The sequence below is a fragment of the Cylas formicarius genome, unplaced genomic scaffold, assembly GCF_029955315.1.
Source record: "Cylas formicarius isolate icCylForm1 unplaced genomic scaffold, icCylForm1.1 PGA_scaffold_2__14_contigs__length_35257938, whole genome shotgun sequence".
In the NCBI taxonomy this organism is placed as follows: Eukaryota; Metazoa; Arthropoda; class Insecta; order Coleoptera; family Brentidae; genus Cylas; species Cylas formicarius.
Genome location: NW_026844319.1, coordinates 33,912,985 through 33,931,617, shown reverse-complemented (window position 1 = coordinate 33,931,617; position 18,633 = coordinate 33,912,985). Strand labels below are relative to the sequence as shown.

The following is an 18,633-nucleotide window of genomic DNA, read 5'->3' as shown; positions in this document are numbered from 1 at the left end:
AGTAAAAAATTCTTTAACTATTCTAGAAACCGCTGTTGGTCACAACGATTTTCCTGAACACATTTCTCATACACTCTAATTGTAGGATTTCTTGCATTTAGTAACGTTGGCGGATTGTCTCGTAACTGATTAAAATCCTTTGCCGAAGTTTCATGATATTATTAAAAGGAGTTCTGTGCACATGATTTTGTGTGTGTGTGTGTGTGTGTCCCCAAAAGAAAAAATCCACTAAAGTTAAGTCGGGGCTATTGGCTGGCCAATCCATAGTTCCGCCGTTCGCTATCCAACCCCTGGGATATTCCATGTTAAGAAAATCAACGCGGATATATTTCGGGGTAAATAAAAAGAGTTGCAAATAATGATTTCCAGTTAACTTTTGATCTATAAATATCGGACCCAAAATATGCCCATCTACGACCCTATACAACCCTTTCATCACTACATAAAATGTTTTTCAAAAAATTATTATTCTTGTCTATTTAAAAAATCCAAACAAAACTGCACCCCCTTTGACATTATTCTACACTTACTTTTTGAGTTTTACGAAATTTAAATGCATAATACTTATATTTTTTCAAAACTGAGTGGATTGATCACCAAAAAAATTTCCTATTTTTGCCGATTTGTCAAAAAAAAATATGATGTAGGCTTACCTGTCAGAAAATTGACAGTGTTTTGTTTTATACGTTACTTGGAAAAGAACTGGTCTACTAATCCTACATTTTGTTTTTTTGTTTACCTTGATAACTCTAAAACCAAAAAAGTTACAGCCAATTAAAATGTTATCAATGTTTAAGGAAAAATAAGGAAAATTATTTTTATTTAAATACACCAGCAGCAGGCGTGCAGAATTTCACCTGCCCACTTTGGCAGACATTGATGGTACGGCTCTTAAAATAAAAATTACGATCTCCGGTGTAAGGTTTTCGCTTAAAATATCGCTAGCAATATCGTTAATATGCAGATAATTATTATCATTATTTCTTACTTAAGTAATTGTCTATCTGTTTTATTAAAATACTTCAAAAAATCGAAATACGAGTCCGAAGTACGTAAAGTTAAATAAAAATCTCTTCAAATAATACGAAAAAAAAAAACAATCCGGCAAATTTCGGATTTTTTAGCGCATCTACAAAAATGATGGAATTTGTCTAGTGTTTCAACCATTTTCATCCACTTTCAATTGTTTTGCGTTAAGGTAAGTTTAAAAACTATTTTCGCTGTCACTTCCGGTTCAACCAGAAGTTGCAATTTGGACCGTGGCGCCATCTGTCACCTGGAACGGAACTACGATGGCACACTCTACAGGGTGATTCATAAATTATGACTAAAAAATGAAAGTTTCTTTGGTAAAATTTAGTAATTTAGCACCACTCGGTATACTGCGCGCTAATTTAATAGCATTTCAAAAATATAAAATAAGTACTACGCTATTAATCATTTATAATGCCATTGTTCGATCGCGTGGATGGAGTTTACCAATACCGTTGAAAATTTTGCAGTGTTACTTCTAGTAGCCTTATATAGTAGATCAGAAACCAGTGGCGTCTCGTGGTGTATTCTCAAGAATTGCAAAAAAAAATGCATGGCTCTGTCATTTTACATAAAAACTTTTATCTCTTGACTTTTCCATTCGTTTTTGTGGAAAAAAATCACTTCACTGCAAGTCCGCAATAAAAAACCGCACAAAGAGTACTTTTTTAATATTCAAAACTGGAAAAAAAAACTTAATCACCCTGAATGTTGAAAATTAAGCATTTTTGGGCGTTTTATCGTCTGCAAATGAACTACATATTATTAGTGTGCTGTTTTTTTGTGATGTAAAACGCTACACCTAAATTGGTTCTTATTTAATACTGTGCATCTCTCCAGTGGTTTAATGTTTTCGGTAAATCGTCAGTCTTATCGATATGTTGTTTGGTTGAGCTAGATTTCGTGGACCCAGTTAATCTACCTCACCTATATTTCCTTTACAACACCGTGGATCAATAAAAATAAAAAATAAAACAAAACTTACACATTTGCACAGTTATTTATTTATCCGACTGGGCACACCTAACAAACGCTTAAGTCGTAACGGATTGCCCAATATTTAATGACAGAGGTTTAGGAGAATTTTCGAAATAATCACAAACGACTCGCAGTTGTGGTTAGAGTGTGAAGATACGCCTTAGACTGATTTTAAAAAATAATGGCAACAACGAGGCGAATCGAGAATTTACAAAACCGAAGCTAAAGCTCGAAGCTTTATACTGATAATATAAAGGTCGCGAGGCCCTTAAAACACACCTAAAAAAATATTATCGGTCAAGTTACGTCGCCACGCGGACACAATAAGAACTAAGCTTCTATCATATGCTATAATTAATCAATGACGATAAGAAGGGACAGTCTCCGTGACTGCACCTATTAGCACTTACTAGCACCCAACGGGCAGTAGTGCTTAACGCCTATCCATCGGGTTACTTGCCGGTTGTTTAATTGTGGTTAAACATGACAGACCTGTCCGAAGTCGTAGGTAGAGTCAGACGTCGTTTAAATAACTATTACGTTAGACTCGCAACCTGAGCAGGCGCGACCTCATGACCACGAATGAAAGAAGAAGAGAAAAGTCTGGTAAAGCCTCTGGTATACGGATTTAAGACCGTTTCATCTACAACAGAGTGTCCCTTCTTATCGTGTTAATGTTCGGTGTTCATGGGTATTATACTTATAGGACACCTTAATGTACCACGAAATCTAATCAAAATAAATATATTTGGTCGTTTGAACCCTCAACATTCGCATTACCTAAATATACATTTAATACCTTTGTGTACGACCTAAAGTAAGAAAATCTATCTAAAAATGTAGTATAGATTGCGGATCACAGACAATTTTTATTTTCTATATACGGTGTGATCAATTTGAAATGAACCGGGTATCACTTCATTTTCGAGATGTCTTAAATATCAAACAAATACCAAAATTTGTCTTACCTGCCCCCCCCCCCCCCCCCGTTTGTATGGAGCGTCATTCGAAACGGGATATAGAAAAATCTGAAAAATTATAGAAGAATTACAGGAACGTACATTCAAGTCGTTTTAAACATTTCAAATGCTTAGTACTTTTTCTTTTGTTCTTACATACGGGATATATTTTTTTAAGCAAATTTAAAGAATTTTGCAGGAACCGTTCCGATTCAAATCGATCACACTGTAGAACGCGGTAGAAAAATCATCAGTATAGAGATTACGGTTACCCTAGTATATGAAGAACATCTAAGGCATGAAAAATATCCACTAAAAATATGCATACAAATTTGCTGCTAACGATTTTTGTCACCAGTTTGTTAGAGTGAAAAAATGTTTTATGGTCTTTCTTTTTGTAGATAATGATTCAGCTCACATTCACAGCAAACAGTTTACAAAAAATATGTAGATACATACCTATACCGATTGTTAACGACTCAAATATCACATACCTACCTCGGCAAAGCTTCTAAAAAACAATCCCTACTAACTACTAATATTTACAGGATGTTAAGAATGCGAAATTTAAAACGGAATCGAAGCTGAAGACCACAGATAAACCGTAGAATTGGTTGGTTTGGTGTAACCCCCGTAACGCGTTGTTAAATTTCAGATAAAAGTCATCAGATGGCGCCACCGCATTTTTAATTTTCGCAAAACACATTGAAAACCTCCCCTATAGCTTGAAATCAATGAAAATGATCTATGCCAACAAAAATAACTTTAACGCTAATGGTAGAAAACCAGAGGGTGCGAGGGTCATATATACATGTAAATTGAGCACCTAGATTTCTTAAATACTGCAATGGAAGTTTTCAAGATTCGCTGAACACACATTTTTTTGTATGTTGTATTAAGTATAATGAAAATTATATGAAAGTTATTTTTTTTTATTCCACCTTTTATTCCTAGACCAATCGGAATGGGGAAAAAATATTCTTGGTAACTAAACAAAATTATAATAAATATGTTACAGAAAATGATCAACAATATCCATCCCAAGAGTGGGATAATGAAACACTCGGTTTACAATTTTTTTCCTTATAGTCGTGAGCAACCTCGCCCATCCCATTTTGACAGTTTTAAATCGACGATAAGTTTAAAAATGGTTTAAAATTGATTTCCGAAGAAATTAAGCGACTTTCGGGTTAAGTTCTAAGCGGAAAAGTTATTGAGTTTTACGAACTAAAGGAAAAAAATATTGATATTTCATATTTAACATTTAATAATAACCTCAAAAATTCCACTTTTGGGATTCTAATTTATGTTAATTTGTAAAAAACGTTTGCCTTAATTAATAAAGGGAGTCTATTAACTTTTATTTACTTTTTTAAGACATTTACATTAAAGCGACTGTTTCTGAAAAAGTCAAATTTATACATTTTCGAGGGTAAATGAGAATCTGACAAAATACATTTTTTAAACCTTATGTAGACCAACAGCAGGGCTGGTTGATATGTACAATGTATTTTCAAATTTTTGTTGCCGATAGCAAAGTTTACAGAATATATAAGAGTTGTTGTCAACCACGCTGCCCCTTTTTTTTTATAAAACTTGAAATTTCATTTGTTATTTTTTCTATAAGCCCCCCTGAAATTGTAAATGAATTCGACTATTTCTCGCTAAGTTATATCGTGACATTTAATTTTTTAGGAAAATACATTTTATATGCCGTAATGTCACAAAACGCCCTCTAACGGCGAAACAAACATAAGAGCGCTTGTCAACGACTCCAAAAACAGCGACAAAGAATCGAATTTACCTCAACTTAAAAACAATATAAGATCATTTCTCAAAAACCGTTATTTCAAAGTCAAGAATGCGATTACGCCCCCCTAGCGGCCATTGCAGAAAGTTTTTTGACAATTACTTTTCGAAACAGAGCTGCGTGCCATTCTTAATTGGCTACCACCTAAGGAGAGTTGCTTTTTTTCGTCGACCATGTTTCTTCTCAACTCGCCGTGTATCATCGACACCCCTTTTTTCTGCTGGTGCGTAGTGTTTTATTTACATAATTAGTGTAATCAACCTCACAGTGCTAACTATACATACCGAGTTTCAAGAAAATATATGAAAAACTGTCGAATTGGTTAAAAAAAAAACGTTATTTTTCACCAAAGCTTGACGCCCTATATTATAGAACAAAATATCTAAGGAATCTGTGTTAACTCGCGCTCTATATTCTGTGAACTTTGCTGAGACAGAGTTAAATATTTGCGATTGGCAAAAAAGTGTCCAGGAGAAGACAAAAGTGAATGTGAATATACCGGGTACAAAAAATAATTGTTGCGAGGAACACTCGGAATAAAATAACATCCTTCTAACAACGACACTATAGAATTGATAAAAAGAAATAAAATCAAGACATGGAAAGGATGGGTGGGCGGGGCTGCGATCACAGTTCGCGTCAAGCCACCAGAGGGAGGCCCGTACGTCGTTTACCTTATAGGTTCCGACGCCTGCGCATCGCCCGTCGATCTAAATGTCAGTTTCCGTGTGCGAACTCGTCCGACTGCCGTCCTGCGACAACTGCGCTCCGCCCTTTTCCCCCTCCCTATAATTCATATACTTTAGCTTTCCGATTTCGACCGTTTTCCAGAACTCGCTCTCTCCGAACAAGAACCGTTTGACGTTCTCCTCCATTTCCGCGTACCTCGCCCTATTCGTCTTGTCCGCGGCGTCGGGTTTGGCGTCGCCCGCGCGCGAACACGCGTCGGGACTGCTCGTCGCGTTGTCGCGCTCGATGCTGCTGCGCACCCAGTCCGCTACGCGTTGCTGGTGCTGCGCAGAGTTATCGCTCGTCAAACTGTTGGCCTTGCTGTCGCGACTAGAGGCGGAGTCGGCGTCGCGCGACTTCACACCGTCGACGGGTTTATGAGTCGCCTGAAACGGCCGGATCAGACCAACGACAATTAAGAAGGGCGCTCCAGTCTATCTCGAAAGGGAATTGTCGCAGACTTACAATACACAACAGTAAAATGAAAATCTGCTTCAAGTTGCTTCTGTTCTATCTCTTAACGGAAAGTGGCGAGAGGTGTTCGAACATTTTCGGAAATAAATATCAATATCTTCAGAAAAGCTGAACGCGTTTTCTCAAATTTGGTGCCGCTGAAAAAGACTTTCTTACCAGTATCGTCGTTAGAGGGCATTTTACGAATTTCTAACGGGCAATATTTATTTCCCCAAAAAATGAATTGCAACGATATCGCTTTCATTGTAACCAAAAGATATCCGAATTACCTAACCTAACCATTATTTCATAATAATATTGCTCTTTTAGCAAAATTTATAACATTTTACTGTTAAAACGCAAACATTCTATTTCATTGGCATCACTGAATATCGCACTACAATAATGAAAAACAATAACACAGATAAAACAACAAAGATTTGCTTTTTAATGCAGGATACTTCGTCGCATAGAATCTAACAGATGTAGTTGCGTTTTTATTGTTTTCAAAGTAAAAATATCAAGCTCTTCTACAGGCGGAAAAGATATTTTTTACAAACAAGAATGCCAAAGTGGGATGGGCAATAATATTTTTTACGAACAAGGCTACGAAAATGGGATGCTAAATATTCAATAATGTAGAATGAGTATTAATTTTTATTGGCATATTGAATTTAATTCTTGTATTCTAGCAGCAAATTGATACATATTTTTGCTAAAAGAACTTGGAAAATTGGGATTTAATAATGGCAGGTATACTGAGTTTTTGTTCATTTTTTTCAATGGCTATCTTTTTTTGCAACAGAAGCGATATTTTATATTCAATATTATTAAAAAATGACATTTTCTTTAGTGACGTCGTAAAGCGCACTCTAGCGGCGATATAAGCAATCTAGAGCAGTTTGCTAAAGACAGAGTCAATAGCCTAAAAGGAGCCAACAATAACTCCAAATTTAACAGAATGCTTTCAGCCACTCTGAAATCATAGACATTTATTTCTTCTTTGTAACACCACTTTCCCACTCCCCCCTTGAAGCCATTCGAGAAGCTTGAAAATAATTTTCTCTTGGCCGCTTTATTCCCTCCACGTCTAAGAAAATTACTTTTCGAGATAGGACCCGAGTGCCCTTCTTAATTGGCCACCTCGTACAGGATTTTAATTTATATTTAGGCACCGACCTACGGAATTTATTAAAATTACATAAAGGTTGGTGTACCAATCAAAACCAATGAGTGCCGCAAATGCAAGAAAACACAACTTCCCGTTTTTTAAATCGAACACCCTGTATAACTTTTTATATTTAAGTCCCTTTAAAGCCGATTTGAAAAATATACGTAGCTGAACAAAAAGCGATAAGTATATTTTTTAGTCCAACAGTAATGCCACCTCCAATAACCTCTGTAAGTGGGTGTTAAAATATAAATAAAAACCCAGTACATGGCTATACATTATGTAAGTCGGCTCGCTTGTGGTTATCTAGGTAGCATTCAGGAACAAAAAAAAAAAAACACACCAAAATGGAAAAATTTGGATGGGTGAAATTATGATTGATATACTCTCTTTTATTAGTATTATTATTATTACAATGTCGTAATAACTGAGCCGATTACAGAACCTTGATTATCCTTTTCATAAATATAATGAACCTAACCTCTACATATTTTTCGAAGTTTGAATATTTTTTTTTGTATTATCTATACCTGTGGAGCTGGAAGTCTCGCCTTGTGGCTCCTGGTGTACAAAACAGGCGCTACGTTGCTGTGCGCGTTATCCAGCAGGATATTTTTCGATCCGGACTGGAGTCGCATCGAACAGTACCTAGGCCCTTTCGGATTGTCCGACGAAGTGTTTTTGGCACTGGATCGGTCGACGTTTTGTTCCGAATCGCCTTTCTCCACCACCAATTCGAAGCTCTGCGACGACTTGTCGCACAGCCTGTGGTGTATCGATATGGGATCCGCCGATTCGACTCTCGACGCAGAATTGGCAACGATGTCCACGTTACCAGACGACAGTTTCAAGTCACTTTTCGCTTTTTCCCTCAGGAAATTGTTCGGCTGCACTTTCACGACATTATGGACGTTCGGGCCGGCGTCCAATTGCAAAGGCGACGGCCTCCTTAAGCTGTCAACTGCCAGCTTCGCGGGTTGGATCCCTGCAATTACACGTCACCATGAAAATTTAATTAAAATAAATAAGAACTAAAAGTTCAGATTCTCACGAAATTATATATTTTTACATGACAATTGTTTCGACAACACCGTGTCACATTTGATAAAGACACGGTGTGAAAATCTGCACTTTTAGTTCTTATTTATTTTGATAAATTTTGAAAATTCATCAAGTAAAAGCCACCTCAGTTCAAAATTTAATTAAATTATAACACTTATTAAGTACTCCCTCTGAAAGTTAACTCGTACAAGCGTCACAATGACGTCACTACCGTCCTTTCAAAAATACCCTATTAAAAATGAACCTCTAAACAGGTTTTAACTTTATCCAATGTTAAGACGAGAAGGTCACATTAAAAACAAATATTGCTTCATTTTTAATATGCACGTACAATAAACTCAAACTATACTGCCTCGATACGGCCATTTTTCGTGTCCTGCCTACAAATCTTTTGAACCAAACTAACCAAAATTGTATTTCTTTTTAGGTGTCAATTATACTTTACTGCCTTAATGATTAAATGCTTTTTCCAAGCAGCCCAAGTTTTGTTTAGTCCTTTATTCCTGTACTCACTCAAACCACTTTATTTGATAAATTTGAGAAAAAATCGCTGATATTTATTTAAAAAGGCACCACGACCACAAATTTCAAAAAGCTTAGCTTTAAAAAAAATGGATACGTTTACCAGATGCATTTAAGAGAAAAAAACTGTTAATAACTATGACGACCCAACTTTTAATAATTTTCGAAAAATCAATTGGTGATGTCAATTTTCAACAAAAACTTGAGTACCGTCTATTTTGAAAATCAAGCGACGTGACGTTCGAAAAAAATATGCTCAATTTTCAAAAAATGGGTTAAGATCGAGTCTTAAATTGGAAGACGATGGAACAAAGTAAATTATTTTTTTTTACAAATTTAAAAAGCCGTTTGATTTTTTAAATTAATGAAAACTATGATTTCTGTATAAATTTTGCCTAATTCGTTCTCCATTTATATTAGTGTTATATCTTTTTGTTGTATGTATAGACAAAAATCTATTCTCATTGTTGTATCGAAGCCATATTTATTATGTAATAAGTAAGGTTTTTTTAATAAGCTTCCTTAACGGATAATAAATAAAAGCAAAAATTTACGGTTCTTTTGTAAAATAAAATAAAATAAAAAAATTAAATAAAAACCTGAATTTTTATATAAAACTTATAGTAAATGCGAGGCTTTCTGTTAACTATTCCAATCCACAAGATTCAAGACAAGATACAAAAGGCGACAAGATTTTAAAAATATATTTCAATAGTGACGTTTAAAATGAAGTTTAGGTTAGTTAGGGAATATTGTACAAACATGGTGTAAACAAAGCTCACATTAATTGAACTATATACGATTCAATAATTTTTCTAAACCAAATTGTACTTACCCAGAGCTACAGGGACCACCACCACGTCGTTACACTTCAAGCACAAGTTTTCCTTGTAACGTCCGGTCTGGGTGCCCACGTGCTGATGCGACGCTTCATAGATGATTTTCAAAGTCTTCGCGCAGGTACACGTGTCGCAATGTTTCGCTAAAGCTCTCTCCTTCTGTCGCTCCTCCAAAACTTTGGCCATGATGGAAGCCGAAACGATATCAACCTCGGGTGTGTCCGGATCCACTTCCGGTTTACGGTCGGTACCCGGCGATTTTGGCACAGAGTATACCATTGCGGTAGGCGGAAACGTCGGTATCGGTACTTTGATACTTTTGGGTTCTGACAATGGTTTTTTTTCTTCTGCTGGTTTTCGTTTGTTATTCATGTATGCTGCCACCTGAGTTTGGACCTCTAGCGGAAGCTGAAAGAGGTGAAAAATCATTGACTTTCGAACCAAACGAACCCCTACCATTCACAGAACCATCATCTCTGAAAAGGAAGTTTAAATATCACAATTTTTTTGCAAACCGCGGCCCATAATGAAGATACTGAGCCCCGGGCTTAAAAGACTATATAATATAAATAACTTATGTGTTAGTAGCTTTTATCTGCAACACATCACACTAAACACCAATCAACTAAAAAATAAAAAAAAAATCCAGCATTTCCTCTTGAGGGCTTTGATTATAAGTTTTTCCAGTCAAATTCTTTAAGATAATTAGTTTTCGAGGTGGAGTCACCACCTGACATCTTTAAAAGCTTAGAAACATACCTAAAGTACTTATTTATTTAACAATAACTACAATTGATAATTTTACATATCCATAAGGAATAGATTTTTGTAAGCTATAGTAGTTTTCTTACCGTGTCAAAGCGGTGAGCGACAAAATTCGTCTGCTTGCATTGCAAAAACTGTATGGCTAGACTCACATCATTTTTGTACCTTTCCTAAAATGTCAGTAAGAAAAGGTATTAATGTAATTATTTGTGTGACCGAGGCATCTAGAAAAATATGATCATATCAGTTTTTAGTTTTTTCTAAATCTAGATCTGAGAAATTGCTCACATTTCTCCAGGACACCTTGTATAACACCCTCAGACATTTGCAAAACAAATTAAACAACAAGCAAGGTCATATAGGAAGTCTTTAAATATTTACCACACTGAGAAATCAATGTATAATGGTTGCTAAATTTAGAACACAACTGGTTTTTGCAAATTTATTATTCAATAACACACCAAGAGCAATTCCATTGAGGGAACTTATGTACTCAGACTTACATTATCCTGGGTTAATTTCTTAATGGCATAATTGGCTTCGGCTAAATTCTGCGAGAGTGTGGCAACATCCTTGGTTAAAGTATTTTTCTCAGTCTCACAAACATCTACTAACTTTAACAACTTATCCTCTAAACCCTGATTGACCCGTTGAACCCTTCTATGTGCCTCATATAACCTAATAATGAAACGCCTAGCTAAAAGATTTTTTTACATTTTCTATGCAGCACCTTTCATATTTATCCTGCCATGTTAGCAATTCCTCTTTTAATGCAACGAATTCCCCGTTTGGAAACTTGTTGGCTTCATTTAAAAAATTAGTTTCCATCATAACAATGTGGTTTTCTTTTTCCAGAAGTTTCTGTTTCAAGTTCTCGATTTCCACATGAAGCTGGACGTCGTGATCGCTAGAGAGGCATCTTTTGCAAGTACATCCGCATTCCTATCAACGTTCGGTTAGTCATAACTGGGTTTAACATAACAAAAGTAATCGCTCACTTTGCACTTAAAAACCATTTCGGTCTCTTAACAATTTTAATTCGGCTAATTATAATCGGAAGCACCGTTTTCTTTTTTCAATTCAAGCACTAGGTGATGTTTCCACTTGGAAATTGCAATGAAAACAAGTTCGTTTTACTTACTACCAGATTCTCTGCAAACGATTGCTTTCTAACCAAAATAATTGAACAATACGTGTCACAAATATTTAAACGCAATAATTGTTGTTACCAATACAAAAAAAAGTGTATTTTTGAGATGTTCACCTTCTGTCACCCAGAGATAAGTTCTTCACTTTTCACTTAGACACCATAAAGAAGGGCACTCCGCACGCATACCGTTTCAAAACCTCAGCATTAGGTGGCACCACGTAAAATGAAACCGCGGTTGCCTACCGACCATCCATAAATGCTTCTGACGTTCGGCAATCTTCGATTATCTGCGCTTGAATTTCAAACAAATGCCGGGCGCTGAACTTTGCCGGCAGCGAAGCCAGCTGCGAATCACACAAGCTAAAGCCAGTTTGGCGCGGGTACGAAAGGGCCGTAGTTGGTATTAACGCGTCGGGTTCGAGTGGCGATTTTTTGTACCGGTCCTGATCGAAATATGACAAAAAGGGATCAAGTTTTGAACTTTCGTGGCAAATGGTGATTGGTTTTTGCGCGTATAACTTGAAGTTTCACTATGGTTTCGGCATTCGGTTCGGTGTTATTTGGTATTGCCCTCTGTAAGTAAGAATTAGTTTTTCGAATCTCATTGGTGCCCAAAGAATAAAATTTTTTATATGACCATTGTTTTGAAAAAGTATTAGCGATATTCCATGAATTTTATATCTGGGTTTATTAGTTAAGTTTCGGCAGCTTCTTTATTTCTCTTAAGCTATTTTTGGGTACCGGTCATTCATCTAAATGTCGAAATCTACCTGAATTCCATTTCCATTCAAGAATTAATTCGTTCCAAGCCCATAATTTTGGGTTATTTATCTCTACAAAGACGTTTTTTAATTATCATTTTTCACAATTTATGAGGCTGTGGGTATACCAATTCTTAACAACCGTGTCTGGTACGGGAACCGGTACCTCAGTATTTCTATACCTAGCAAATAATTAGGCTTCCTTTCAACGCCGTTTGTGATACCCTTAATCCCTTTTCAGTCCCGAGAAGAATGACTTGATAAATAAAAGGTGTTTAGGGTCTTCCGACATAAACAGGGAACATCGCATTTTTAGGTGTGATTCTAATTTAACTAAAAAGTAGATAGGGAACTTTGGTTATTGCTTATTTATCTCTTAAAATATTAAAATGTTTTTATCAAAATAATAGACACGATATACACGTGATTGTTTATATTTCAAGGTTACTTTGTCTGTTTTCAAAAAATGAAAAATGAGCAAATCAAAGCCTGCTTTAAATAAATTAATTAATTGAAAATGTAATAATTGCGTAGTTATACAAAACCAGATCGAAATCGAAAACCAGAATTTTCAGTTTTCCAGCACCGGACATCCTAATAGGAAGCGTCGATTGTGAAATAGTTGATATAATTTGGCCCCAAGTCCCAATCTGTTTCTTCTAAAAAGAAACCCATAAAGAAGGCACCCGGAAAAGGGTTTTAAAAAAAGAGGTTTTGGCCCCGCCAGCTAAATATGATAAAAACCGCAATTCTAAGAAGTAATAAAATGCCTCGAAATGGCAACACGTAATTTATTAAATTTGTTTTGTGGTCTGCGAGTATCGAAGCAATTTTCTCACGAAAGTCCGTTGCATGGAATCGCACACGCCGGGTCGAGGACACCAGGTGGGGTTCGACCGGCATTTTGAGGTGTCGTCGATGGGATAATTAAAAAAAAAAAACAATGCCCCAATCCTCGAAATAACCTCAGAATTAACGAAATGTTAATAGTGGTTATACCAAAGTTTGTTTTATTTTATAATGTCCGTCATACACCACAGAAACGGTTAGTATTTATTTACTGTCTTATGACGTCACTAAATAAATAATTTTCGTTACTTACATGAAAAGTTGAAAAGAAAAATGGTTATTCATGGATATGGGTGTTAATTGCTCTTATACCTAATCTGAGAGAAGTACGGAATTCTACGTTAAATAACGGAAATTTGCTATATTGGAACTGTTTATCAAATAAAACTATCAATTCCAATAACAAAAACGAAATTAAAAGCGGACTGAAGATAGGAATGAGAAACTTGTCAAATACTACCCTTATTGCAGTGATAAAACCATGCCAAATCAATGTGACACTTCTAATTAAAGATTCTGTGGTATCATCAATATGGCGGTTTTAAAATGTATTATTAAACTGTTTATATATCGTTTTTGACGTCATTTTCTTTTTCAGTTTCAGTTCGCGTAACTTTCGGCGTTCCTACGGAGGACCCCTACTTTAGTAGGAGCCCGAAAGACACTTCGGTTGTGGCCGGGGCTTCTGTGACTCTACCCTGTGAAGTGACACCCAGCGATGGGATCCTTTACTACTGGGAATTGAATGGTAGGTGAATAAATAACAACAGAAAGTTCTTTCTCTTTTGATTACCACACAGCACTAACTCAGAGCTAACAATTCCAGCAAGGGCCTTATATCTCTCATCTCATCAAGACACGTTAAACCAAATAAGTTTAGTAGACACCTACCCTGTCGTTGAAATCCATGGTACAATACAGTACGTGCCATTTAATTTAAATTTGAAAATGTTTTTTTATAAAGTTAAGTTCTATATTATAAAGGTTCCTTTAAAAATAAAGACACTATGCTTATCTTTTGAGATCAGCAGAGTATGACGTCGAATGTGTCTTTCACGAACTCTTAATTGCAAAATTGACAAAATATGGTGTGTCCTGTGCTGTACATGTAGCTAGTAGCTAAATGGCTTAAAAGTTTATGAATATTTACAAAAAACTACTTCAAATTTTATTATTTGTCCGTGTAACGCAAAATTCAAATAAAGTATTTATAAAAAGTGAAGGCCTGCTTTGTTCAGTCAAAGAATTGAAACCAAGAAATTTGTTGGGAACAAATGAAAAGTTGCTTTTTAAAAAGTACCACTTACAAAATATATTTCTTATGTAGTATTGAACTCCACACTCCCTCTAAATTTTAATATAAAGTTGGAACTAAATATCTAAAGAAAGAAATGTTATTATATATTATATATTATACAGGGTGTTTAAAAAAATGCGCCAACGATCCTATGGAGATTCGTTATTCGAAAACAAAAAATGATATAAATATAGTTTCCAAAAAAAGCGTTTTTTTATTAAATTAAACCTGTGTATGTGTTTGAATTGTTAGTTTTGTAAACATTTGCCCACATCATCCAACTATTCGAGTATTTGTTTTATTTTTTACAATATGTAAAATATTTTTTGATAGATTTTCTTGAAATTTAAGGCCGATTTCTTTGTTATTTATCGTCGCCATAATATGCGATAATATACAGATAGTAATTATAATATTACGCAATACGCACCACAACATAACCCAAAATCTCAAAGCCAGTGCAGCCAACGTATGGATGATGATTGCCAGACACACGCTTGAGCCAGATTTGCCAATACCGCCGATACGACCGATACTACGATGGCCATACGCATTGTCACAAGCATTGACCAGCTTGTAGAGGAGAGGTCTGATGTGTGACATAATTTATGTTACCGATTTTTACGGGATGGCAGCCCTACGAGACGATAAGATCACGTATCTCGCCAGTGGTATCTCTTTAAGTAGCTCGATTTTAAATTTAAATCAAAACTTAAGACGATAATTTATATGGTACCATATGAGGTTGGCCGTAATGGGTCTGCGTACCTACGTGCACGTGTGCTAAAATAATTGCGATGAAACCCAATCTCCCCCGGAGTACCATATTTATCATAATCGCCTTTTTATTTCTAAGAACGCCGACTTACGCAGCGTGTGGCCCGCGGTCGCGATATAGTTGCCCCCTCCTAGTCCTTTCGCGGGATTGCCACTTTGGACATTAATTAATTTTTCAAATGGGTGTTTATCTACCGTTAATAATAATACATTATCTTATGAAAAACTATGACGATATTTTTGGAAGACTGATTCAACGTTTAATAAAATACTTTATAAATTCAATATTTCATAAAAAACTAACCACAACATTGCCGCTGAGAGATCGTCAATAACTGCGGATGCGGCATATGTCCAGATCTTTGGCCAAAATAAAGTTAAATGCGTGAATATTCCTGTTTAGAAAGAAAGTACTACGAAAATGTCATAGCCACCTCAGTCGCAACAATTTTAACCGTAGTAGGACAACTATGTTATCTAGCAGCTGCAAAACTTTGATATTTTCGTAAAGGAACCAATGCAGACGACTACTACAACCTACCACTTAGCTTATACGACGTAGATAATAGATTCCAGCCGATATCTAATTCTTGTTTAGGTAATTTCGAAACGTTTGCTGGAGCTAAATTATTGTGGCATATTTTTCAACGTTGACGTTGTTGTGTATAAAGAAAACCTACTAATAATTTTTAATAAACATTTATTATTTTTCATTTCTCAAAGAATAAAAAATATTGGTTATATGCAAACAGAAATGTCATATCTAGCCATCTTGGAATTTTAACTATGGAATGATTTTGGAAATTTTGCATTTTTATACTGAGGTTATGTTGGGTTGTTCGGAAAGTCATTTCGTTTTTTTTTTTTTGGGAACATGAAAGACCGTTTTCGTATAACGAATAAATATTTTATTAAATTATATATTGGCCATTCTGGTCCAACACCTTTTGCCATCTTTCTGGCAGTAACATAACTCCCCTCTCATAAAAGTTTTGGTCCTCGCTGGCAAAAAACTGGTTCAGGTGGTTTTTGACATCTTCATTTGAGGTAAAGGTTTTGCCATCCAAAAAATTTTGCAGGGACCGGAACAAATAGTAGTCGGAAGGCGCCAGATCTGGAGAATATGGTGGATGTTGCAGTACGTCCCATTCAAGCTGTGAAAGTTTTTGGCGAGTGACCAAACTTGTGTGAGATCTCGCATTATCCTGGTGGAACACTACACCCTTCCTGTTGATTAATTCGGGCCTTTTCTCTTTAAGTGAATCATTCAATTTGTCCAGTTGATGACAATAGACTTCTGAATTAATCGTTGACATCCCACCAAACGGAGAGCATCACCTTTTTTTGGTGAATGTTGGCTTTTGACACGCTTTGAGCCGGTTCATCTTTTGCGCTCCATGACCTCTTGCGTTTAACATTGTTGTATACAACCCATTTTTCGTCCCCAGTAATAATCCGCTTCAAAAACGGATCATTTTCTTGACGTTTGAGGAGCGAATCACATACGTCAACGCGACGACACAAATTTCGCTCCGTAAGGACATGGGGCACCCACACATCGAGCTTCGAGGTAAAGCCCATGCCTTTCAAATGGCCATAAACAGTCGAATTCGACAAATTTAATCTCTCACCGATCTCTCGTGTGGTTATTCGCCGATTTGCATCAACTAATGCCTTTATCGCATCTTTGTCAGCTTCGACCGGCCTTCCAGACCGTGGTGCATCTTCGACATCAAAATTGCCGGATCGAAATTTTGCAAACCAGTTCTGGCACTGGCGTACTGTTAACACGCCTTCTCCATACACATCCGTCAATTTTTTTCTCGCTTGGCCAGCATTTTTACCATTTCTAAAGTAAAAAAGTAAAATATGACGAAAATGCTGCTTTTTGCTCTCCATATTTAAAAGGGCACCAACAAAAAACTACTGCGTAAAATTAATATAACTTTTTCACACACAAGCCTTGCAATATCAGCGCTCAAGACATATAATGGTTATGCGGCTTAAGTGTGAAGTTGGTTTCGAAAAAACGTAATTAAGTCCTCTGACGGGAAAAAACGAAATGACTTTCCGAACAACCTTATAGTTCGCTTATACGAAAAAGCGCGTGCTTTTTTGAAAGCATATTTTTAGCAATTTTGTTAGGCTTATTATGAGCTTCTCAAAAATATTTAAGACATTTAATTTTTTTTATGCAAAACGCCCTCTACTGGCAATACAAGCAATCTAAATCAGGGAAGCGTTGATAGCCTAAAATTAGCCAACAACTCCAACTTTGAGCCATTCCTAGACTATTCGTTAACATATATAGCAAAAATTATACCGAAAAAGAATGTAATTTATCCCACCATTACAATTACAATGCAATATTTTTTACGATGAGAAAATAGATATTTTGAAAAGTAACTAAATGATTTTAATAGAAATTATATCAGTAAATAAAGTAATTAGACAACCCATTATAGCTTTTTTACAAGCAAGAATAGATGTTAAGATTGGAACATGTGCAAGCTCAGCATAAATACTTGGAAACACAAAACCAACGGCTTAATATCTGGCAACGAAGGATGGGGAATGTATCTTAATGTAAATAAACTATATAAAAAAAATAAATAAAAATATATATAATTAAAAAAATTCAATGCAAAGCTATTGCATTTTTTAAAATTCTATTTCGTACGCTTACCTCGCCCTCTCGGAAATAAAAATTAATTTCGTTCGTTTGTTAAGGGCTTCGAGCATTTTATCCTAGCAGTGCACTTTAGGTGAAGCTCACAAGGGGTATGAAAAATAAGGTTTTGGTTACTCTATCAATATAGAATGTCTCAATATAAATTACAGAAATTTTTTACAAAATTTTATTTATCTTTTATATTGTTTTTAATTGCGTTAATTGTACGTTCACGTGGAAGCTATTTTCTTTGTTTACACCTTGAGTGAACCCGTTTTGTCCGTCTTTCAGAAAATAATTGACACCGTCAACAACGAAAACAACTAAAGAACTAAAACTCGACCGAAACACCGGCAACCCCGGGGTAACATGGAGGATGGAATTCATCTCGCGCAATTAGAACTCTCACTCGCTATGGATGTGATTTATTATATCAATTGAAATAATTACCGCTTAAGTTTCTTTTTTCTTTTAGTTCGCGGTTAAAAAAAACAAACAGGCGATTTTCGATTAAGGGCTCCCCGTGATTAAAATCGCGAAAGCGCGGGCTCGTGATTTATGCGTAATTAAAATCCGCGGTAAACTAATGCCCAAGCGCGCACAACACACTTACAGCTCCGAGATCGATCTGTTCGCGATTAACTCGAGGCATTCAAGTTTAAATTGGAGATTCCATCCTATATACAGAGTGTTACAAAAAAACGCTCGGCTGGAGGATAGCCTTTTTTTGCAATATAGTAGACAGTTTTTGCCTGATTTTTTTGAAATTTAAACAAAAATAACATACATAGGAACACCAAAGCTTAAA

The 18,633-nt window shown here is 35.8% G+C and overlaps 2 protein-coding genes across 3 annotated transcripts in view; one reads left to right on the top strand and one right to left on the bottom strand.

The window, feature by feature from the left end:
- Window positions 1–2,013: 2,013 nt before the first annotated feature.
- Window positions 2,014–11,583, bottom strand: LOC132697807 (uncharacterized). 2 transcript variants are annotated; one of them, XM_060663465.1, is made up of 8 exons: window positions 11,319–11,583; window positions 11,051–11,262; window positions 10,824–10,998; window positions 10,407–10,490; window positions 9,552–9,963; window positions 7,663–8,117; window positions 5,665–5,894; window positions 2,014–5,565 (listed from the first exon to the last, which is right to left on the bottom strand). In XM_060663465.1, exons 1-8 carry the CDS (start codon window positions 11,334–11,336, stop codon window positions 5,490–5,492), a joined length of 1,662 nt encoding a protein of 553 aa, XP_060519448.1. In that variant the 5' UTR covers window positions 11,337–11,583; the 3' UTR covers window positions 2,014–5,489. The 2 variants fall into 2 exon arrangements, with proteins under 2 accessions (XP_060519448.1, XP_060519447.1); XM_060663464.1 differs by having other exon boundaries at window positions 2,014–5,894; window positions 11,319–11,582.
- Window positions 11,584–11,848: 265 nt separating this feature from the next.
- LOC132697806 (tyrosine-protein kinase-like otk) overlaps window positions 11,849–18,633 on the top strand; it is an 80,638-nt gene continuing 73,853 nt past the window's right edge. The window contains exons 1-2 of the mRNA XM_060663463.1: window positions 11,849–12,045; window positions 13,679–13,828. Of these exons, the coding sequence (XP_060519446.1) occupies window positions 12,003–12,045; window positions 13,679–13,828 (193 nt within the window). The 5' untranslated portion in view covers window positions 11,849–12,002. The remainder of the gene's footprint in view (window positions 12,046–13,678; window positions 13,829–18,633) is intronic.